Below are 24630 nucleotides of genomic sequence, written 5' to 3' on the forward strand. Positions count from 1 at the left end.
AAGAAAGAAAAAGTTAAGTGATTCACTCAAAATTACAAAGCCAGTAAGTGATAAAGCCAAGATTCAAACCCAGAGATTCTAGCTTCAAAACCTGTGCTATTCGTCAATATGTATAATGTTATCCTTTACTTTAAGATACTGTAGAACCCTTGCCCAGCAGGTGTCAGGTCCTGGGTTTGATCCCCAGCACTGGAAAAAAAAAAAAAATCTTAGAAGTTTATGGGACCCTTTCCCGGCCGACGGCCGAGGAGGCACGATGAAGCGAGCAGATGGCGCTGCCGCTCCGGGGCAGCCATGGGCGGGGAATGCTGCCCAAGTACCCTGGATGCCTCTCTAGAGCTTGAGCTCAGGCAAGAGCGCCCGCTACAACCGCTTCTCTGGGAGGCCTGCCAATCTTCCCTCCCCAGACATCAGCACTGGGACCAGAATGGAAACAACCTTTGGACCCGCTTTCTCGGCTGTCACCACCATCACGAAAGCCGATGGGACCAGTACTTACAAGCAGCACCGCAGAACACCTTCCTCTTCCAGCACCCTTCTACTCCTCACGGGATGAGGAGGACAGCATGCCCCCCATCAGCACCCCTCGTCGCTCTGATTCGGCCATCTCCGTCTGCTCCCTGCATTCTGAATCCAGCATGTCCTTGCGCTCCACGTTCTCGCTGCCTGAGGAAGAAGAGGAGCCGGAGCCACTGGTATTTGCTGAGCAGCCCTCGGTGAAGTTGTGCTGCCAACTCTGCTGTGGTGTGTTCAAGGACCCTGTGATCACCACCTGTGGGCACATGTTCTGTAGAAGATGCGCCTTGAAGTCAGAGAAGTGTCGTGGACAATGCCAAGCTGACAGTGGTGGTGAACAACACTGCAGTAGCCGAACAGATTGGGGCGCTCTTCATCCACTGCAGGCACGGCTGCGTGTGGTGGGTGCAGAGAAGCCCAGTGTCTTGGAGGTGGACCCCGGGGGGTGCCCCTTCACCATTAAGCTTAGTGCCCGAAAGGATCACGAGGGCAGCTGCGACTACAGGCTTGTGTGCTGCCCCCAACAATCCTAGCTGCCCACCCCTCCTCAAGATGAACCTGGAAGCCCACCTCAAAGAATGCGAGCACATCAAGTGTCCTCACTGCAAGTACGGGTGCACCTTCATCTGGAACCAGGACACGTATGAGACACATCTAGAGACATGCAGGTTTGAAGACCTGAAGGAGTTCTTGCAGCAGACGGATGATCACTTCCATGAGATGCATGTGGCCCTGGCACAAAAGGACCAGGAGATAGCCTTCCTGCGCTCCATACTGGGCAAGTCTGTGAGAATATTGACCAGCTAGAGAAGAGCCTGGAGCTCAAGTTTGATGTCCTGGATGAAAATCAGAGCAAACTCAGCAAGGACCTCATGAAGTTCTAGAGGGATGCATCTGTGTTGAATGATGAACTGTACCACATCAATGCAAGGCTGAACATGGGCATCCTAGGATCCTATGACCCTCAGCATATCTTCAAGTGCAAAGGGACCTTTGTGGGCCACCAAGGCCCTGTCTGGTGTCTCTGGGTCTACTCCATAGGTGACCTGCTCTTCAGTGGTTCCTCTGACAAGACCATCAAGGTATGGGACACCTGTACCACCTACAAGTACCAGAAGTCACTAGAGGGCCATGACGGCATTGTGCTAGCTCTCTGCATCCAGAGTGCAAGCTCTATAGTGGCTCTGCAGATTGCACTATCATTGTGTGGGACATCCATAACCTGCAGAAGGTGAACACCATCCGGGCCCATGACAACCCTGTGTGCACACTTGTGTCCTCTCACAACATGCTCTTCAGTGGCTCCCTGAAAGCCACTAAGCCATCTCCACAGGTCTGGGACATCATGGGTACTGAACTAAAGTTGAAGAAGGAGCTCACAGGTCTCAACCACTGGGTGCGGGCCCTGGTGGCAGCCCAGAGCTACTTGTACAGTGGCTCCTACCAGACAATCAAGATCTGGGACATCCAGACCCTCGACTGCATCCACGTCCTACAGACGTCTGGTGGCAGTGTCTACTCCATCACTGTGATGAATCACCACATTGTCTGTGGCACCTATGAGAACCTCATCCATGTAAGGGACATGGAGATTCCAAGGAGCAGATGCGGACCCTTACAGGCCATGTGGAAACCGTCTATGCCCTGGCAGTCATCTCAACACCAGACCAGACCAAAGTCTTCAGTGCGTCCTATGACTGGTCCCTCAGGGTCTGGAGTATGGATAACATGATCTGCACCCAGACCCTACTGCGCCACCAGGGTAGTGTGACTGCACTGGCTGTGTCCCGGGGCCAGCTCTTCTCAGGAGCTGTGGATAGCACTGTGAAGGTTTGGACATGCTAACAGAATTCAGGTCAGACCTTTACTCCCCGTGGGCCTGTCTGAGCCAAGCTGGCAACACGGGGTGGCCCTGGAGCTTCTTCTTGCCCTGTAGGAGCAGACAGACAGAGTCATGTGGCCAAGCAGTGCCCTCCCTGCCCTCACTCCGTGAACCTCCCTCTACTCAACTCGGCCCTGTCTCATTGCGGTTAGGGCAATGCCCAGGCTCTTCTCTGGGGTGCCAGGTATGACGCTTGCCCAGCCGACCCTTTGTCCCCACCTCAACTGGACTATGGGCCTTTTTACTTGCCTTTTCTACTGTTTTTAAACTGTATATAGATTTATTTGAATACTTCCTGATTGAAATAAAAGCTGCACAGACTGTGAAAAAAAAAGTTTATGGGAGATGCAGAAGTATGGCCACTGACACAGCCCATTTTTGGATGAAACTATTTCATAGAAAGAGAAACATAAAGCTGAGATAACAAGGAGCCCGGGATCAAAAGGAGTTTTTCCTCCAGATGGGAGGAAATTTGCTTTGTTCGCCGTCCAGTCGCCTGGGCCTGGCAGGCAGGATGCTGATCATTTCACCCGCATTCACTAAAGCCTTGGGCTGGCCAGTGATGGGCTTTGGGTTTGTGCAACTCTGTCGAACTAGTACGGAAACCGGAATCTGCTTTTAGATTAGGCAGAGACAACTAAGGATGGGGCTCCAGCCCTGACAAGAACAGCAGCCTCGCCCTCAGCTGGCCCACCTTGGGCAGCATAGAAATACGAATCCTGAAAGGACCAATGCCGGCGAGCTGAAGATCTATAAGATAGGTGGGGAAAGCAAAGCCCCGCCCACTGACAGGCCTGTTATCCCCACCCCTCACCCCAACCCCACCCCCCAGCCACCCAGGGTTCCGCAGGCCCCTCCCATAGCGACTCTCACTCGCGGAGCACGGAGCGGAAATTACGTATCTAGTCGCGCGATCGGCGGAAACAGAAATTGCTTTGCGGCCGGCACGGAAATTGCTGTCCTTTCGGCTTCCGCTCTTGGCCCATGTGAGAAGCAGGCTGCTGGGATGAAGGCGATCCGGGCTGCGGAGAGGTAAGGAGTGGAAAAAAAGGAGGGTTTAGCGTCTCTGGGAGCCGAGTTCCCCGGCTTTTAGGAAGCGGGACCGGAAGTTTAACAAATAGGAGTTGTTCCCCCTCCTAAGACCCAGGCACTAGTTGCTGTTCAGCGATCCAACCTTTAAAGTTCTTCTAATTTGATTTAGTTTGCTTCTTCCGCCCTTCGGCATTTTGCCCTCCTGTTGGGCCTTACGGGCTCTTCCTCTGCTACTAAGTTAATATGTTTTACTTTAATCGTCACGTGACCCGCTTTTCTGCCTCGGCGGCCCACTTAAGCCCTGGCGGTGTGGGAGTTACATTGAAGTTACATGTGTTCCCCCCACACACATATAGAAAGACCAAATGACAGTTTGGTAATGTTGGATTTGCAAATACCGATGTGTGGTTAGATATGTTGGTAGACTGGTTTGCTTCTGGGTACCCATCTCCTTATTAAGCATTTATTTGGCAGAGCAACCCCAGGAAAAATGGCTTACTCCGCTGATTTTAATCATTCCTGTTTTTACATTCCTAAGGACGAATAATCAAGATGACACTCCTGGCTATGTTACACCTAGCAAGATATCTAATGTGTGGGCTGATGCATATAAACATTGTGAAACTGCCTTCTCTTGAGGGCCAGGACCTGTGTCTTGTACCACCTTACCTTGCGTCATTACACCTTCCCAGAGATCAGTGGGAAATGCAGTGCTAATCACAGAAGAATGTTAGACATTTTCATGCAGTTGGTGTGGATATTACCAAACACTGCTTACGTGGAGGTGATGCCTGACTTCCATCTAAATTGACTTTCTTGAAAATTTCCAAAGGTATCCACTGAGCTACATCCCCAGCCCAAGAGACTGTTTTAATAGAATAAAAGTTATTTTATACCTGGTGCATTGGTGGCAGGTGTGTAATCTCAGAGACATGGGATACTGGAGCAGGAGGATCACAAGTTCAAGGCCAGTTTGAGCAACTTAACTAGACCTTGACTCAAAAAGACTGAGGATGGGACTGTAGCTTAATGGTTGAGCATCCCTAGGTTCAGTCCCCACTACTGCAAAACAAAAAACTTATTTCAAATGTCAATATTTCTCTGTTAACAGTCTACTGACTTTGAGCCAGCAGGATGAACTGGTGGATTTACCAAACTACCCCTTGAGTGCCAGTGAAGATGAGGTAAGTGACAGTTGCTGAACTGCCCTCAAAATTATGGTATGCAGCACCACTTCTGGAAAGGAAAGCATTGGCAACATTATATATGTTCTGGTTCTCTTAAAATAAATTACATATACTTTATATTTTATTTATAAAATACCTTAGAGAGTTCCCTGAGAGTTGTAAGACTAGGTAGGTTACAATCACTATCTTCAAGTTGCTTAATTGTAGTTTATAAGACCAAAACATATGGTCCTCATTACACAATTTCCCAAGTCTGGGTTTCTGTAGTGTTATTTAATTATCTAATTGAAATATATTTCTAAGCTGAGTCTCCAATAGATGATATAGGAGTTTTTAAATCTATTCCCCCTGATAAAAAGTACTTAATTTTTTTCGGGGGAGGGGGGGTTATGCACTCAGAGTACATATTTTAATAAGAAGTTTTTATGTTGGCTTGTTTTTTTTCTGATGGTTGTTTTCTTCTTGGAAAAAGCCATCTTGGTAATTTTTGCTGTGACTTCCACTATATGCCAATGTTTCTGTGTCAGATTGCACTATTCTATATTTAAAAAAAAGTCATTCTAAGCTCCTTTAAAAAAAAAAGTTAGGATAGAGGCATAACATTACCTCCCAACTTACTAAGGATCTATGTTCCTTAGAAGAGAATTTGGATTTTGAAGCAGTTCTTTCATCTTGAACTGGAATGCTTACACATAAAACCTCATCTGAATCCCCGGTTCTCCAGTGATTAGAGGAACCATAGATTTTATATGGGCCTTATTTCCACATTGTCTTTTCCCTCCCCTTATCATTCTCATGGTTTTTCCTTTACTGTGTGTAGGGGGACAATGATGGAGAAAGAAAACATGAAAAACTTCTGGAAGCAATCAATTCCCTTGATGGAAAGAATAGGTAAGATTTTTGTCAGGTTATAACTAGCTGATTCCATGAAACTTCTCTGCAGCTAACATTTTCCAAGTGTCTAATGTAAAGATCTTAACACCAGTGCCTAACATGGTAAATATTATGTAACTGTTGTTAGCTATTATTATCCTATCACTATTATTGAGTTAGGCTTTCGCACATCGGAATCCTTAATTAAATAACACATAATCTTTTGAAGTATGGAGTAGACATTCCTTATCCCCATTAGAGAAGTTAATTGAATTATCCCCAACTTCATCCAACTCATGAATGGAAGATCCAGGATTCAAATCCAGGTGCGTTTAAATCCAAATGCAGTGTGTTTCCTTTATGCATACTTTGTACTACCTTGTGCTTTGGGGAGGCTAGGTCAAAGAGAAGATAAAGATAGGAGGTTTAGACTATCAAGTTAAGGTTAGGAGCAGATTTACTGTCTGTTTTGTGAATAAAGCTAACCCTAGAAGAAAAATCATGAAACCAAAACTTTCTTTGAAGAAGAAAAATATTTATTCCCCCCAAAATGTATCTATTTCTGATTTCTATTATATTGTTTTGCATAGTTTCAGGTATAAATTGGCTGAGAGATCTGAGGCTAGTCTGAAGGTGTCCGAGTTCAATGTCAGTTCTGAAGGTAAGTTGAACAAAGGAAGATACTTGTGCATGGAGCTTGTGGGGTTCCAAAAGCATGATGGTCACCTCACCCTCCAGGAACTGTTTTTTATATGATTAATGTATCATACCATAAATGCTTGCTTGTGAGTGGGCTAAGAGTAATGGTCATATACCCTTTCGTTTCTTCCATTTCTAGAAAACAGCCTAGAAGTCTAGGGTCAGGATCTTCTGTGAAGTTTGATGGGGTAAAGGGACATGAATGAAGACAGCTATCTCTTACTAACTTGGTCATACTTCCTGTTTGTGTAGCTCTTTAATGGTCACAATTCATTTTTATTTTAGATCTTCATTAACACTTTGAGGAGGTCAAAGAAGTTAAGTTAGGTTCCCAAGAGCCTAGGGATTAAACACTGGGGCATTTTACCTCTGCATTCCATAATTAGCCATTTTTTAATTTGAGACAGGGTTGCAGTAAGTTGCTGGGGCTGACCTTGAACTTGAGATTCTCCTGCCTCAGGCTCCCAAGTCTCTGGGATTACAGGTGTGCACCACCATGCCCACTTCAACTTTTTTCTTTATTGCTCCCCTGAGGAGCCTTTTAGGCTTTTTTTTTTTTTTTTTTTTTTTTTAACCTTACTGACTCTTACTCTGTGAAATCAAATACTAAGGAATATGATTTTGTGCACACAATTGAGCCTTGGAGAAACATGAAACTTTGTAATATCTTGCATGCCCTCCAACCAGTTTGTCCCCCTGGGTGGGAATAAGGAACAATAGTATCCCTTTTGAAAGTATATGAATGGCTGGGGTTGTAACTCAGTGGTAGAGCGCTTGCCTCAAATGTGTGAGGCATGGCATTCGATCCTTTGTACCACATAAAAATAAATAAATAAAATAAAGGCATTGTGCCCATCTACAAATAAAAGTATTAAAAGAAAGTACTTGAATTAGTAAGTTCCAGAATTGGAATTTTGACCTTATATTGAGTCTAGATACCCCTTTTCCCCCACAATGTACATAATTTAGGCAGTTTGAATGAGTTTTGCATTTGTAGTAACCACCAGTGTAATGTCAGATCAAGTAACAATGTATTCCAAGTTGATCCATTCAGCAGATATTTATTGCATTACATATTGATAGTAGTTGCAGTTGTAGATACTACAGCTGCAGTAAAGAATAAGGCATGATCACAGCCTTACGTTTTAGTGGGAGGGGGAGAGAATGAGAAAACAGTATGATGGAATCAGTGATGAGGTGTACATCTTAGACTGGCTAGTCATGAAAGGTCCTTCAAGAAATAAAATCAAAGCTGAGATCTGAATGACAAGAAAAGTCAACCATGCAAAATGGGAGAAAGCCATCCCAGGCAAGGGAACACCTGTTGGAAAGACTTTAAGGAAGAAACACGCACAGCATGTTGGAAGCCTAGGAAGAAGGATGGTATGACTAGAGCATAGTGGTGTGACATGAGGCTGAAGAGGCAGATGGGGACCAAATTCCAATGTCCTTTAGATTGATAAGATTTGAAGTATAATGGAGAGCCATTGGAGGATTTTTGGCAAGATCATGACATGTAACATACTTTGGGGGGGTATTGAATATTTCTCCTAGAGGTGGTTTACCATTGAGCCACATCCCCAGCCCTTTTTATTTTTTTATTTTGAGACAGGGTCTTGCTTAGGACCTTGCTAAATTGCTGAGGCAGGCATGTGCCACCATGCCCAAAATAACATTCCTTTTTCAAAAGATAACTTTGGCAACTATGCAAGGAAGCAGAAAGTCCAAGAGACAAACAAATGAAGGTTTTTGTTGTTATCATTGTTTATTTGTTTTTTGGTATTGGGGATTGCACCCAGAGGTGCTTAACCACTGAGCCATATCTCCAGCCCTTTTTATTTTTTATTTAGAGACAGGGTCTTGGTAAATTGCTGAGTCTGGCCTTGAACTGATAATCCTCCTGCCTCAGCCTCCCAAGTCACTGGAATAAGGGGTTGATTTAAAAGAATTATCCCTGCTTTCCTGCACCTTTTCCACAAAGGCCACACCCTATATTATAATAAGGTTTTGGCTCACTTCTCAGTCTGACCAGAAAGTTTGGTCTTTCCACAGGATCAGGAGAAAAGCTGGTCCTTGCAGATCTGCTTGAGCCTGTTAAAACTTCATCCTCATTGACGACTGTGAAAAAGCAATTGAAAAGAGTCAAATCAAAGAAGACTCTAGAATTACCCCTTAACAAAGAAGAGGTTGAACAGGTAAGTTACAGAGAATGTGATCCATTTAGAAGAAGAAATTGAATTGTTAAGGGAAAATTAGGCAATAAAAGGAAGCAAAAGGACTGAAAAATGGGAGGGAAGGAATTGTGATTTCCTTACCATGGACAAGATTAAAAATAAGCTAGGGGCTGGACATGGTGGGACACACCTATAATCTCAGAGACTCAGGAGGCTGAGGCGGGAGGGTCACAAGTTCAAAGACAGCCTCAGCAATTTAGTGAGGCCCTGTCTCAAAAAATAAGAAAGACTGGGGATATAGTTCAGTGGTAAAGCACCCCTGGGTTCAGTTCTTGATACCTAAACAAATAAGCAAGCTAGGGGCAGTTGAAATCCTGAGAAATAAATAAGAGTTAATCTTTAGCATCCTGATTTTTTCCTTGGGCTAAGAAACATTGCCTCCTGATTTCCTTTTAGCTCTAAGAGTTTGATGCATAATCTTGTGGCTCTTTCCTTTTGTGTACTTTGCCTGTTTCAGATCCACAGAGAAGTAGCATTTAATAAAACCTCACAAACCCTCTCCAAATGGGATCCTATCGTGCTAAAGAACCGGCAAGCAGAGCAGCTTGTTTTTCCCCTAGAGAAGGAGCAGTCGGCCTTTGTTCCCATTGAACATGTGTTCAGTAGCTGGAAGGTGAGTAAGACAAGATGAACCTTAATCTTGATAGGTGGGATTACATGGATAGGAAATTTCGATGCCTGTGACTATTTTGAATGAAATGTTAAGCCTAAATGCCAGTTTGAGTCATTTTAATTTAATGATCAGAAAGGGAGAAAGGAGGTTGCATATCTTATTGTCAGTTTTGCAATAGCCAATCACACAACATCTCTGTAGTCATTTTTCATTAGCTTATAGTATATAGCACTTGGTTAATTCTGCTTTTGTATTGAAACATCTTAATTGCCAAGAAAAAGGAAACATACTGTTTCTTTCTCATCCCCTAGTTTCTTTGTTTTATTGCAGTGGCAGGGATCAAACCCAGAGTCTCACACATGCTAGGCAAATGCTCCACCACAGAGATACACCCCAGCCCTCTTATCCACTGGTTCTTAGAAAAGAACTTAGCCGGGCATGTGGGACATGCCTGTAATCCCAGCAATGATGAGGTGCTAAGCAACTCAGTGAGACCCTGTCCCTAAATGAAATTCAAAAAAGGGCTGGGGCTGGGGCTCAGTGGTAGTACATTTGTCTGGCATGTGTGAGGCACTGGGTTCATTCTCAACACCACATATAAATAGGTAAAGGTCTATCAACAATTAAAACAAATTTTTAAAAATACAAAAAAGACCACTGACTCAGTGGTCGAGTGCCTCCTGATACAACCCCCTCCCCCCCCCAAAAAAAAAAGAACTTAGAACCACATTTTGATCCTAGGGAAATCAGGAACTTAGTAGCATTAACAATGCCTTAGGATATATGAACAAATGAACCTAAAATTTGCATATAAAGAAATACCATATTATAATATAATTATAATATAAACTTTAGCAAGTAATCATTATGGCTCTGAACTGTGTTGGGGGAAAAAGATATTTTAGAGCTGAGCTTCCCAAACACTGAACCCTGACAGTTTTTATCCATCTGAAGCAAGAGGATAATCATGAGCATGTGTGTTTGATTGGGTGTGAGGTTGCCAGCTCTTCTTTATTATGAGGTTATTCAATGGTGTTGAAAATGTCTTTTTTTTTTTTTTTTTTTTTTTTAATGAAACGATGGTTGCAGTAAGTGATGGGGTGGAACGGTAGTTATGCTCTTGGCAAAATTATAACTTAGTAATCCTATGTTGGTCCCTAAAGTCTCCATTTTTAGTCTATGAACAACTGCTTTAAAACAGCTAGCCTACTTTTCTGGTACACCATTGGTGTGGAGTCTATAAAGGGATGATCTATCCTAAAGAAAAATATTCAAAAACAGAGTGTCTGAACCATGAATAGATACCTTTTTATGCTTCTCCTCTATGCTTTCTAAAAATCCAGGAATGATAATGTCTTAGGTGTTGGGAGGTTGAGCCAATTAAAGCTATCAAAATAACATTACTTGCCACAATTGCTAAGAATTGAGCAAATAGTTGCTTATTAAGGGGATAAACTCTATTTTCTTATGTTGTTTTTGAAGTCACTGCCATTCTCTTTCTAGGATGCTTCCTTTTCCACATGAAAAAGAGATCAGGTATAAAGTGTGGCTGCAGAATGAAGGGAAACTTTAGGTAAAATATGTTATAAGAGGTAATACAATTTGTAGGATTCAAAAATTAAGAAGTTTAGAGGATATGTAATAATGAGCCTGAGTTCACTTCATCCCCATCGACTCAATTTTACTCCCATGCCCAACCAGAAGTAATCACTTTCATAAGTTTTTATTGTTGTTGTTGACTTAGAGTTTTATTTATATATTCATGTTTAACCTCTTTTTAATCAGAAAAGTAGTAGTATGCTACTACACATTCTTCTGCACTTGCTTTTTCCAAATGACAGTGTAATCTTAGAGGTAGCAGAAAAATGCCAAGTTGATTATTAAAGACAAGATGGCGGTTCAGGAGAATGGCACAATCTCTTTAAGATGGAGTGGGGCCCAGAGGCTATATTTTGAGTATACTATGCCATTCATTCACTCTAAATTTTGTTTTTGAGAAATTATGCCAGTGTGGTACAGAGAGAGAAGGAAATGCTTAGTTCAGCATTTTGGCTAACAACTCCCAGTTCTGTCCTTACACCTCAGAGTGCAAAGTACCAACAACTGGTATATACTAGGTTTCCAGAGATTAAGAACCAAAAAGTCTGCACTGTAGTTTGGGTCCAGTTTCCTAAAGTTTTGTTTAACTCTAGCTGAGAAGAGTTAAATGGAATAATGCATGAGTAAGCATTTGTAAACTGCTAAGTGCTTCCACGTTCTCTTTCCTTCCCTACACTATCAGTCAATACCAGCACTTCCCAGAGTGTCTCAAAATCTTAGTCTTTCAATATGCCCTCAAAGCAGGAGATACTGGGGAGGGAGGGTCCATTATTAGAAAATGGCACATGCCCTAACTAGAGAATGCAGATTCATGGCATACACCAGCACCTTAACACACTATAAACAGATAATGAAGACACCTGTTAGACTTAATCTAAACCAGAGTATACAAACTGAGGCCCTAGGTTCAATCTCCAGTCCCCCCGGCAAAAGAAAATTAAATTTTCAGCTTTTTTTTTTGTTGTTGTACCAGAGATTGAACCAAGGGTGCTTAACCACTGAGCCACAACCTTTTTATTTTGAGACAGGGTCTTGCTAAGTTGCTGATGGGGGCCTCAAATTTGCCATCTTCCTGCCTCAGCTTACTAAATCACTGGGATTACAAGCATGTGCCACCATGCCCAGCTGAATTTTCAGCTTTTAAAAAGTGAAGTAAATCTCGTTATCTTATGAAGAATGTGCTTTGGGAAGAGCTGATCTCCACTGCTGGGTCTATTCTCTCACTTGCTTCTCCTACTGAAACCTTTCTCAAAGGACATTAGTTGGCTGGGGGTATGGCTCAATGATATCATGCTTGCCTAGAGAGGCCCTGGGTTCAGTTCCCAATGCTAAAAGGCCTTAGTGGCAGGCCTCCAAATTGCTACATGTCCTCTTAATCGTCAGCCTAACTGACAACACCATTGGCACATCGTGTTCTTAAAATCTCCCCTCCCTTGGCTTCTGTGTCATACCTGTGGTACTTTTTATTTCTCTAACTTTTCTTAAGGCTTTTTGTCCCCCACCAATCTCCCCTTCCCTATACTAGGAATTGAACCCAGGGCCTCAAATATGCTTGGTAAGCACTCTACCAATGAGCTAAATCCCCAGCCCTTGCCTTTTTGTTCTTGCTGTCTGCACTCCATGAATTTTGGCTGTCAGTCTTGCTCCTTTGTAAGCTCCAGTTTCATAGTCCATATGGCAAATAAGGCATCACCTGGGTCTCCCACAAAGTGAGCTTCACATTTTCTTTCCCCAGACTCCTTAAACATTTAGCACCACCTTCATCCTGTAACTCAGTTCAAACTTAACCCCCCTACCATGAGCACTTGGGGTTGAAAATCTTGGTTATCTGATTCCTACTTGTCCGCTTAACTGTCTCCTTCTCCACCCATACAGTGCAGTGTGCTAGTCCTGTAAATTCTGCCTGTTGTGGCAACCAGATCCCTGCTTGCTTTTTTTTTTTTTTTTTTTTTTTTTTAATTTTCACTACCCTAACTGATACCTTCTCTCTTTTCGTTTGAAACTTTACCACATCTCCTACACAATCATCAGGATTTTTTTTTTTTCTGAAACACAAAACTGGTTGTCACTCTCCTACTTAAAATCCATCAAAGATTTTCCACATAGAGAGCAAAATAAAAGCACCCAACATTTTAGCTACACTGGACGACACATGGTTCTCTTACATACCACTAATTCTCAGATATCCATGTTTTTATTTATACTCATCTGTGGATTTTCCCCTCCTCCTAAAAGAATTGTTCTTAAACCTCAAAGCTTAACTTAAAGAGTAATTTCCATTCCCACCCAGTCCACCTGCCTCCTAATCAGAAGCAATGGTTTGTTCCTCAATGCTTACCCCTGGAGAGTAACAGGTAACTCATTGTGTTGTTTCTCTGCTCTGAAAGGCTGTGAGCTCTATGAGGACAGGAACTATCCTAATCAATTGTATATTCCTGGCACCCCTCACAAGTGCCTGGAATGTTTTTGCTTTGATCCATCAATGTTGGTAAACTGAAGTGAGTTGAAGGGAGAGTATAACATTGTGATATAAATCGCTTCGTAGTCCGATTGATCATTACTGCAAATACTGAAAACTGGAAAAACATGTACCTTTACTATTCGGTAGAATAGGTTTATGGTTAAATCAATAGCACCGTATAATGTGTGTTTATGCATTTGCCTAGATATTTACAAATTTATTGCTGACCATGATGTATATGGCCATTGAAGAAAACCACACATAATATATGTGTGAGGTTTGAAACTAGCTCTGTTGCCTAGGGCTATCTTTGTGCCTTGTCAGGGTAGACCATGGCATGACTGGCTTGATTATTTTAGTCATCCTCACAGTATCAGTCAAGCAGCAAATGGAGTCTTTTGTTGACATGCTTACAGCTCACTCGTTTCATAGATAGATAGATATATATATATATATATATATATATATATATATATATATATATATATATATTATATATACTATTTAGCAAAATTAAGTGGAAACTGAGGAATTGGAGCCAGAGTTAGGAAACGAGTTAAATTCGAACTGTCAGGAAGCAGGCTAATTACATGAAGGTCATATTTTTTAAGGTAGTGTCCTTTTGTGCTCAGGAAATTGCAACACACAACTTGCCATAAACTAAATTTGTAGAGTATACCAACGAATGCCATGTTTTTCTTGTTTGCTTTCATTGGTAATTAACAATACCAAGAACACATACATACAGGATTTGGAGTGTTTCACTGTGGTTTCAAAAAATTGGGGGTCCCCTCTGAGCCATTATGCAGATGTATTTCCTGACATACCATTGGTGGCAAATAATGGTTATGATCTAACTTCCTCTCCCCTCTAGAAAATAGCCTTTAAATAAGGCTTATTCCTAACTGGTAATAGTTATGTTTCAAATATATAACATTACAGGGATTATTTTGTTTTTGATTGTCTAAACTGATTTTTCTTTCCTGACTTAAGGGGATCCTACATAGATTTTTTTTTAATTAATTTTTATTGTTGATTGTTCAAAACATTACATAGTTCTTGATATATCATATTTCACACTTTGATTCAAGTGGGATATGAACTCCCATTTTTGCCCCGTATACAGATTGCAGAATAACATCAGTTGCACATCCATTGATTTACATATTGCCATACTAGTGTCTGTTGTATTCTGCCTACATAGATTCTTAAGGAGATTGAATTCTGATTTACATAAATTGATAACCGAACAGAGTGATGCCCCTCAGTAGTGTTAGCAAGTATTAGAAAGCCTCAGATTCCCCTTGCTAAAGTTGTCTTGAAGCAATTTTTTAAAACTCAGAATAAAATAAGGCTTTGCCTACACCACTGAACAGCCAAGCTGGAACCTTCTCTTGCTGTAACAGCCAATCCTATCCATTTTGTGATTTCAATTATAGTGTCGTGAATTAGACAGTCATAGGAATGTAAAGTAAAAGATATAAGAGAATGGCTTAAGACTTAGAATGTCTTGTTGTCTCCTTAAGGCAAGAACTCCCCTGGAGCATGAAATTTTTAACCTCCTCCATAAGAACAAGCAGCCAGTGACAGACCCTTTACTGACTCCTATGGAACAAGCCTCTCTGAAAGCCATGAGCCTAGAAGAGGTAAGCATCTTAGGCCCTTTGAACAACCAAGCTTGCTATGCTTCTCCCAACATTTGCCCTCAAGTCCAGGAGTCATTGTAAATGTCGTTCATTTTAGGCTAAGATGCGACGAGCAGAGCTTCAGAGAGCCCGGGCTCTGCAATCCTACTATGAAGCCAGGGCTCGAAGAGAGAAGAAAATAAAAAGTAAAAAGTAAGGAGACTTTGGAGCTGGGATTTTAGCTCAGTGGTAGAGTGCTTGTCCAGCATGTATATGGCACTGGGTTCAATTCTCAGCACCACATAAAAATGAATAAATAAAAAATAAAGGTCCATCAACAACTAAAATAAATAAATAAATAAATAAATAAATAAAGAGTAAAGAGGCCTTGGGTCCCATGGAATAAAATGACATAGACGATCATGAATTCTTTGTAGAGAATCTTTGACGTGGGTCATATAAGAGAGTTCCCAAATAGTAATGACTAACCTTTTTTTTCCCCCAAACCAACCTTGTATAGTTTGCCTGCTTTGGAAACAACCTTTCCTCCTCCTTTGGCTTTTATGCATGATTTTGCCAAAGAGAACTGTTAAGTAACTTTCTCTCCCAAGGCATCACAGAGTGGTTCTGCAGAATGAGTTCTGAATTCCATAGCTGGTGAAGCCAGTAGAGCTTCCTTCCTGCCTTTTTACCTCTTTGGAATTTATTCTGTTCCTCCCTTGGGCTATAGAAGCAGAGGGGACTCCACTGTGCAGAAGACAGCTCCTAGGGGCTGGCTCCAGGGACTAAGAGTCCTGCTAGTCCTCTCAGGTCCCAAACTGGTTCCCTACAGTCAGATGACTCTGACATCCTTTCTGGTCCCTGCATAGGGAAACCACTTGGATATAGAACATGGGTACTTATGCATGTGACATCAACTAAATCTCTCAGCTCTTCCTCCCAACCCTCTTACCCTATAGATATCACAAAATTGTGAAGAAAGGAAAGGCCAAGAAAGCCCTAAAAGAATTTGAGCAGCTACGGAAGGTCAATCCAACTGCTGCGTTGGAAGAACTGGAAAAAATTGAAAAGGCCAGAATGATGGTGAGACTGCCTCTTAACTTTCCCTCTCTTTGAACCCAACTTTCTCTGGAAGGCACTAAAGATCTCCCTCTGTCCTTTCTTTCCAGGAGCGAATGAGCCTTAAGCACCAGAACAGTGGGAAATGGGCCAAGTCAAAGGCAATTATGGCCAAATATGATCTGGAGGTAAGAGACCATCAGGGTGACAGAAGAGATGGAATTGGAGGAAAGAAAGGAAAAAAATCAGTCCATAAGGATGCTAGCAGAAGCAGAATTGGGTAAGAGCCGTGAGGATGGATAGAAAACCAAGAATCTAAAAAGCCATCAGAAAAATCTCTAAGGCAGAGAGGAAAATGACCAGGAACACGGTGGAAAAGGGAAACAGCGTTGAAGGCAAGTCCAGCAAAGGGGAGAGGAGCTTTTTGTAAATTGTGTGTCATATATTGATTCCCTAGGGACAAATAATTTGTCTTCCATCTTATCCCATAGCTACAAACACAGTGATGTATGTACAGTTTAAACAGTAGATATCAGTAAGAAATACTTATCAAATTAAAAGGAGATTAGACAGCTTTTAAGAAATGAACCAGGAAAGGTGTAATTGTGGTCACTAATGACAAGTCTGTCTCCTGCTGTGACTCCCTCTAGGCTCGACAAGCTATGCAAGAACAGTTGGCTAAGAACAAAGAACTGACACAGAAACTCCAGGTAGTTTCAGAGAGTGAGGAGGAGGGAGGCGCAGAAGAGGAAGAAACTCTTGTCCCTGATGTAGTGAATGAAGTACAGATGGATGCAAATGGACCCAATCCCTGGATGCTCAGAAGTTGCAACAGCGATTCAAAAGAGGATGAAAACCAGGTGGACTCTGAACGGCTGCCTGAGCCTGTTGCCCAGGAGTTTTCTGAAAGTGAGGAAGATGAGAGACCAGTGGCAGAGGAAGAAACTTTGTTGAAAGAATTTGAAGAAAGGCGAGCCCTTAGAAAAAGATCTGAGCTCAAGCAGGATGCTGAGCCCATGGGCAGACAAGAAACAAAAGGTGAGGTATGATGAAGCAGAAGGGACAACCTCATATTGCTAGGGATGAACTGTAAGGGAAAAAATAAGTGTCCACCCACACGTGCAGTGATTAGGCTCTGGGGACTTTCAAGAGGGAGTGCACTGGGTCCCTGAAGTGAAATTAGATTCATAATAACCATTTTTCTTCAAAGGCATTTAATAAGCATTCCTCTGCATGGCTGTGCAATGTGCTTAGGCACATTTTCTGCTCTTGGGTGCTTACAGTCTTCAGAAAGACATAATTAGACCACCCCTTAAATAAAGGGGTGGCTTAGCATTCCTAGTACTTACAAATCAGAGAGGTGCATCTGGTGGGATGGTAACTCTGAAAGTCCATTCACATTTATAGGTGTACCTAAGTGGATTTTTTTTTTATTTTTTAGTTATAGGTGGACACAATATCTTTATTTTATATTTATGTAGTGCTGAGGATCGAACCCAGTGCGTCACGCATGTTAGGCAAGCACTCTACCTCTGAGCCACAATCCCAGCCCCATAAGTGGATTTTGAGACATTATTAAATGTCTTCAAATTGCTGGAATTTGTATTGTTTATAAAGTAGGAGTGGCATCTTTAGCACTTCATATAGGCATGAATGGCTCTATAGGCTACATGGCACTTTAGAATTATGATTATGTTCTCAGGTTTTGTTGTTGTCTTAACTAGGGATTAAATCCAGGGGCACTTTACCACTGAGCCCTTCCTATTTTTTATTTTGAGACAGGGTCCCACTACAGCTGAGGCTGGCCAAGAACATGTGATCCTTCTGCCTCAGCCTCTCATTACTGGGATTACAGGTGTACACCACCATGCTTGGCTTCAGTTTCTGTGTATACTTTTTCCTATTATTTTGAAGAGATTTTATGTGAACAATGCAACACCCTTGTGGTTGGTCAGAGCCCTCATTCTGGAGATAAATCAGACATCATAAAGCCTGCTTAGGAAACTGCCTACATTGAGAAATCCCCTGGCTGTCTGGACAGATTCTCAGGTCTGATTTGATTTCCTATAGGAATAGTACATTTAGATGACAACAAAAATCTGTTTTTACATGGTAAAATTTTTATTTTAAAAGTGCTTTCATGGGGCTGGGAATATAGCTCAGTTGGTAAGAGTGCTTTCCTTGCATGCACAAGGCCCTGGGTTCAATCCCTAGCACCACCAAAAAAAAAAAAACAAAAAAACTGCTTTCATTTAAAATGTGTTGTGAGAACCTTTTACTTAAGGATTCTCAACTGGAGATTCCTGGGATTAGGTAGTTACAAGTAGTCACTTCTGAGAGGATTTTGGAAAGTAGCACTGCACACTGAAAATGTGGGGTAGTCACTATATGAACACAAAACACAGCAACATCCCTTGAACCCCTTTAAAAAATTGGTTATTTAGCTGGGCATGGTAGCATGCACCTATATTCTCAGCTACTTGGGAGGCTGGTGTCCAAAGCCAGATTTGAGGAGCTGCAGTGGCTTTAAGCCAAAGCAGGATCCACTTGGGATTGGAGACAACTTGAGTTTTTGCAAAAGGCAGTTTAGAAGTACTCTGTGTTGTCACTCTGTTTTCCTTAGGGCTCTTGAGACTAAAAAGATTTGCTCAGATTTTGTCCCCGACTGGAAAGTGTGAGCGACATCAACTCTAGAAAGTAGCTACTTCCTCTCTTCTTGACTGTATCATAGCACATTATGAAATACTGCTTGAATATATGGAATGAGGCCGGGCACAGTGACCATGCCTGTAATCCCAGAGGCTCTGGAGGCTGAGACAGGAGGATCACAAGTTCAAAGCCAGCCTCAGCAAGAGTGAGGCACTAAGCAACTCAGTGAGACCCTGTCTCTAAATAAAATACAAAATAGGGTTGGGGATGTGACTCAATGGTTGAGTGCCCCTGAGTTCAATCCTTGGTAGCCACCCCCTCAAAAAAATTTTTTTAAAAGATGGAATGAGGCTTTTAGAGTCAAGACAAAACCATCCTGGAAGTTTTTACAAATAGTAAAGCATAAATTACAATGAAGTTGGCTTCAGAGGCCACCTGTTAAAATGGCTCCCTTCTTAAAAATTTTGGAAACTGGGAATATAACCCAATAGTAGAGTACCTGCTTAGCATATGCTAGGCCCTGAGTTTTTAAAAAATGAAGCTTTCAGTAGTCTTTTCAAGCAGAATATACCATACAAGGAAATTAAGCCCCAGTTCTGATGTAGCAGTTGCATGAGAATAGAACCCAGGGTGTCTGCTTCCCAACATGCTGCTTTTTTTCATATTTATTTTTAGTTGTAGTTGGACACAATACCTTTATTTATTTTTATATGGTGCCGAGGATCGAACCCAGGGCCTCGCACATGCTAGGCAAGTGCTCTACCACTGAGCCACAGTCACAGGCCCCCAACATGCTGCTTTTAACTACAAAATTCTATTACCTCCTGATTGACATGTAGTGATTAGTGAACTCTCCAGGAGATCTAGCATATAGAATCTTCTCTTCCTCCGTTAGTTCTTTTTAGAATGTTTTCTCTTCCTCCGTTAGTTCTTTTTAGAATGTCATATATGGTACCTAGCAACCATTGACCAGGCAATGTCCAAACCTTTCCTGACAGCTTTCATTTCCCCCTAGATTCAAGCAGCCAGGAGGTATTATCTGAAGTAAGGGCATTGGCTCAGAGACTCAACAAAGGAAACCTTCAGTCCAGGAAGCGAAGAGTGACTTCAGCAGAGACTGTTCTCCAAGTCCAGATAGAGGAATCTGCCCCAGAGGAGGAGGAGCCCATTTTGCTGCAGAGGCCAGAGCGAGTACAGACTCTGGAAGAACTAGAAGAGCTGAGCAAAGAAGAATGTTCTCAAAAAAGGGAGCTTCCCAGATCTATGTTACAAAGGGAGTGGACAGAGAGGAACCCAAATAATCAGCCAGATGCCCCTAAGGGGAAGAAAAAGAAAGAACAAATGATTAATCTACAGAACCTTCTAACTACAAAAACTCCTTCTGTGAAGTCTTTGGAAGTTCCCACAATAGAGGAATTGGTGAGTAGAGCCAGGGTCATTGGCCATTGTGGAGGATTAGAGCTGGTGCAGAAAGTGTCCTTGCACGTGCAATAAAATCACTGAAGCTTTGTTTTGCTGGCGGCACATTTCAGTAGATGAGAGGTCCAGAATATTATGGGACCAGGTTGGTTCCAGTGGTAGTTTAATAGATGCAAATATAGAAGTAGATACTTTCTAGAGGAGGCAAATATGTGGGTATTGCTGAGACCCCCACATCCTTTATCCTCAGCCACCAGAACCTCCCTGGGGTACTCTAAAACTGCCCTCAGAGGAAAGAGGAAATTCACCCAAAGTTCTGACCAGATCCCAGGCAAGACAACTCAAAGTGAGTCACTGAGCTGTTGCCACTCAGTGGCATCTAGTTCAGGGATCCCTAATTAAGCAATAAAAACTGCTCAAGTAAGACACCTGCTTTTTGGGAATGTAAGCCAGAGGAAGCCCACTCTGGCCAGACCAGTTGGAGCTTCTGCCAGGGCAGACCATTCCTTCTTTCACCCTGCAGCCTCCTTACAGAAAGTTTAAAATTATTTCATATGATAATGAGCTATGGCTATTTACCCTAGAGAGAAGGAAATTGGCTACTGATTGGTTTTGTGTTACAAGACAGTCATTGTTCAGCACTTCCCCCTAGGGGGCGCTAAAATGTCATGACCCAAAATTCAAACCTTACCATGAACCTCAGCTCTTAAGGCAAACTCTAGCTCTTGCTCTGTTTCTTCCCAGGAAGATGAAGAAGAAAGAGTCCAAAAACAGATGATAAAGGAAGCTTTTGCTGGGGATGATGTCATCAAAGATTTCTTGAAAGAGAAGAGGGAAGCTGTGGAGGCAAATAAGCCAAAGGATGTGGACCTAACACTGCCTGGCTGGGGCGAGTGGGGTGGTTTGGGCCTGAAGCCCAGTGCCAAGAAAAGACGGCGGTAAGAATAAAGAAGAAAGGGGCTGGGAACATAATTCAGAGGTAGCACTGCTTGCCTAGCACGTATGAGGGAAGCCCTGGGTTCAATCCCTGGTACTGGGGGATGGGGAAAGGGCAGGCAGTAAGGAAGAAACTGTCAGAAAGGCACAAAATTCTCCTGCCTCACCCCTAAGTGTCCTTCCTCCCTTTTAACTAAGTCCTTAATACATGTAGTCCTACTGTTTTGCTTTCCAGGTTTCTTATTAAAGCCTCTGAGGGTCCTCCAAGAAAAGACAAGAATTTGCCAAATGTGATTATCAACGAGAAGCGCAATATCCATGCAGCAGCTCATCAGGTGAGACTTAAAGAGCTCTCTGGTTACTTGCTCTCTTGACTGCCTGGCTCTCTTTCTTCAGAAGAGCATTTTAGTAATCTGATCAAGAGGGATGTGTGAATCTGGACCACAGAATCAAACCTGTTGTTTTCACTGACTGGCTGTGAAATTAATAATTCCATATAGACTGCTGTTCTAATTATTGACTGGGAAGCTTTTGACTGAAAGGAAAATCTTTGAAAGCAATGGAGAAGCTCCCCAAAGTAAGAATTGTCATTCTGTAGGTTTATATATATAGTCAAGGTAATATTCAGAGGCCTTAAGGGTTGAGCCACGTGTCAAGAAAAATGAAGGCAGCTGGGCATGGTGGCATACGCCTCTAATCCCAGCAGTTTGGAAGAATGAGGCAGGAGGATCTGCAAGTTCAAAGCCACCTCAGCAACTTAGCAAGGACCTAAGTAACTTAGCGAGACCCTGTCTCTAAATAAAATATACAAAGGGCTGGAGATGTGGCACCTGTTAGTAGTTAAGCACCCCTAGGTTCTGTCCTCAGTACCAAAAGAAAGAAAGATGGCTGAAGACATATGCGTACCTGTTAAGGACAGTGAAGGGATTCTAAATTGTATCATGATAACAACCAAGGGATATATGTAGGGTAGAAGAATATGAGCATGATCATAGTCTTGAATGAGATTGGACTAGATGACCTTTATGTTCTCTTCACTTCTGAGATCTGTTCCCAGACAGTACAATTCTGAAATGAGTAACATTTGCCCTCCGGGGGCGGGGGGGGGGGGGGGAGAACTACTTAATAGGTACAGAGGTGAGGAAAATATACATTTTAATAATACTCTATTTGATCCTAATTTTGTGAACTAATCACTGCAGAAATTTTAGCAACTATCATCCCAACTGAGGATATATAACTAGAAAATAAGCAGTTGAGCAGACAGGGATAAAGGAAGGGGAAAGGGTTCTTCAATGGGACAGGATTATAGGTGACAGGTGACAGACCATTGACCTGAATAAAGATCACCTTCCCTTCCACCAGGGCTCTTACATTTTTGGGGGGTGGGGGGTAACAGGGATTAAACTCAGGGGCACTAGACCACTGAGCCACATCCCCAGCCCTATTTTGTATTTTATGTATTTAGAGGCAGGGTCTCACTGAGTTGCTTAGTGCCTCGCTGATGCTGAGGCTTGCTTTGAACTTGCAATCCTCCTGCCTTAGCCCCCCAAGCCACTGGGATTACGGGTGTGTGTCACTGCACCCAGCTCTTACCTATTTTTTTTTTAATACAGTTACAACAGACTACCAAATAGTTCTTCAAGAATTTCCCTTATATTTTTTATTTTATTTTTCTCAGTACTGGGGATTGAGTACAGGTGTGCTTTACCACTGAGCCATATCCCCAGCCCCCTTAAACTTATTTTGGGAGCTTGGGTTGTGGCTCAGTAGTAGAGTGCTTGCCTAGCATGTATAAGGCCCTGGGTTCAATGCTCAGCACCACATAAAATAAATAAATAAAATAAAGGTATTGTGTCCAACTACAACAAAATTAAATATTAAAAAAATACATATATAAAAAATATTTTGGGACATGGTCTCACTAAGTTGCTGAGGCTGACCTCAAACTCGCCATCTCCCGCCTCAGCCTCCAAGTCAGTGGGATTACAGGTGTGTGCCGCCATGACCTTTTAAATAAGCTATGCACTGCAGGTTTCAGTGTATACTTAGAATAAAGTGGTTCAAGGTTGGGAAGCGGAGATTCCTGAGGGTTGTTTTGTTTTGTTTTGTTTTGTTTTCCTATTTGGGCCATTAGAGGAATGTTTACAGATTATTTATATGTCTAAAGATAGCAATATGGTGGAGTGGAGAAGAATACCAGGCAGGGAAACAGGAACCCTGGGTTCTGTTCTCCCATGCTATTCCTCATTTACCCAGGTAAATCACTTCCCCTGTCTAAGCCAAATCTTAAGGCCAATAATCTAGGACCTTCCAGTTCTGCCTTCTATGATGCCAATAGAGGGTGAAGCTGAGCACAACAGTCTGGTAGAGTTCAGGATTCAAAAGTATATCTTTGGGTTCCTTAAAACATCAACCTTAGAAAAGGAGCCAGGGGCAATGATGCATGCTTGTAATCCCAGCAACTCAGATGGCCAAGACAGGAGAATCACAAGTTCAAGGTCAGACTCAGCAATTTAGTGAAATCCTCAGTAACTTAGTGAGACCTTGTCTCAAAAAGTACTGGAGATGTAGCTCAGTATCCCTGGGTTCAATCCTTAATCCCCAACTTTGCATTTCTCAGTCCATCAAAAGGAAAGGAGGGGTGGAGGTGTAACTCAGTAATAGAATGCTTGCCTGGCCTGTGTGTGGCCCAGAGATCAATCCCCAGCACTACAAAAAAGGAAAAGGGCTGGGTGTGGGGCTGGGGATATAGTTCAGTTGGTAGAGTGTGTGCCTTGCATACACAAGGCCCTGAGTTCAATCCCCAGCACCACAAAAAAAGAGAGAGCTGGGTGTGGTGACAAGATGACCACAAGTTCAAGACCAGCCTCAGCAACTTAATGGGGACTCTGTCTCAAAACATGAAAGACTGGGGATAGATCTCAGGAGTTTGTCTAAAGTGCCCTTGTGTTCAGCCCTTAGTATCAAGTAAGAAAAGGAAATACCAAGCTTGAGAAGGGTAGAAGGATCCTAAAATCCATGGGGATACACAAATGCTCCAATGTTTCTTGCAGTCACAGTGTTATGTAGTAGCTACTACCCTGGTACAGCAACCTTGGAAGAATTATAGCTAGACAGGAGCCGTCTCCAGGATTTCTCAATCCCTAAACTGTTGGGTAAATCTTTGAGGGCCAGGGAGGTCCTGACCTACCTTACTCCCCAAGGTAACATCTACTCCCCAGTATCCTCAAGCAGATTGGTTCTCCTAAGGTGAGATAGGAACACTGGGATGCCTTGGCCTCTCAGTAGCTTCACTCCCTTGAGGTTGTCACATAGAACTGTGGCCTGTGCCCAAACAGTACCTAATGAGCTACCATTAGAGGCTTGACTCACCAGATCCCTCTTCCTTCCTTACCAGGTGCGGGTGCTTCCATATCCATTCACCCACTATCAGCAATTTGAAAGGACCATCCAGACCCCTATAGGATCCACGTGGAACACCCAGAGGGCCTTCCAAAAGCTGACCACTCCCAAGGTTGTCACCAAGCCAGGTCATATCATTAAGCCAATAAAAGCAGAGGATGTAGGCTATCGCTCTTCCTCAAGGTCGGACATCTCTATTGTACAGAGCAATCAAAAACGACTCTCTGGACATCACAAAAAACAGCTGAAGAAACGCTCTATAGATTGAGTTGCCAGAGGAGAAATACCGTGGTACCCAGGACCTTTGGTTGCTCTGCTGCAGGATCAATTCCAAAACCAGCTTTGCATATGTGGGTGTAATATAAGCCACCTGTTAGAAATAAAGGCATTTTTATCTATTAACTGGAATATATGCTGTGTTATCTCCCAGTGGAATTGTTT

At 42.6% G+C, this 24630-nt stretch overlaps 1 protein-coding gene and 1 pseudogene across 1 annotated transcript; both read left to right on the forward strand.

Moving 5' to 3' along the window:
- Nucleotides 1-412: 412 nt before the first annotated feature.
- On the forward strand, nt 413-2365 carry LOC143639243 (E3 ubiquitin-protein ligase TRAF7 pseudogene; annotated as a pseudogene).
- A 980-nt stretch (nt 2366-3345) lies between these two features.
- Nucleotides 3346-24591, forward strand: Utp14a (UTP14A small subunit processome component). Its single transcript, XM_077106642.1, has 15 exons — nt 3346-3430; nt 4542-4614; nt 5438-5508; nt 6081-6151; nt 8242-8384; nt 8881-9036; nt 14623-14742; nt 14840-14934; nt 15681-15804; nt 15891-15968; nt 16431-16818; nt 19445-19848; nt 20593-20786; nt 21020-21119; nt 24185-24591. The coding sequence occupies exons 1-15, from the start codon at nt 3405-3407 to the stop codon at nt 24455-24457; spliced, it is 2316 nt and encodes a 771-aa protein (XP_076962757.1). The 5' UTR covers nt 3346-3404; the 3' UTR covers nt 24458-24591.
- Nucleotides 24592-24630: the final 39 nt, after the last annotated feature.

This window comes from Callospermophilus lateralis, chromosome X (genome assembly GCF_048772815.1).
Source record: "Callospermophilus lateralis isolate mCalLat2 chromosome X, mCalLat2.hap1, whole genome shotgun sequence".
NCBI lineage: Eukaryota > Metazoa > Chordata > Mammalia > Rodentia > Sciuridae > Callospermophilus > Callospermophilus lateralis.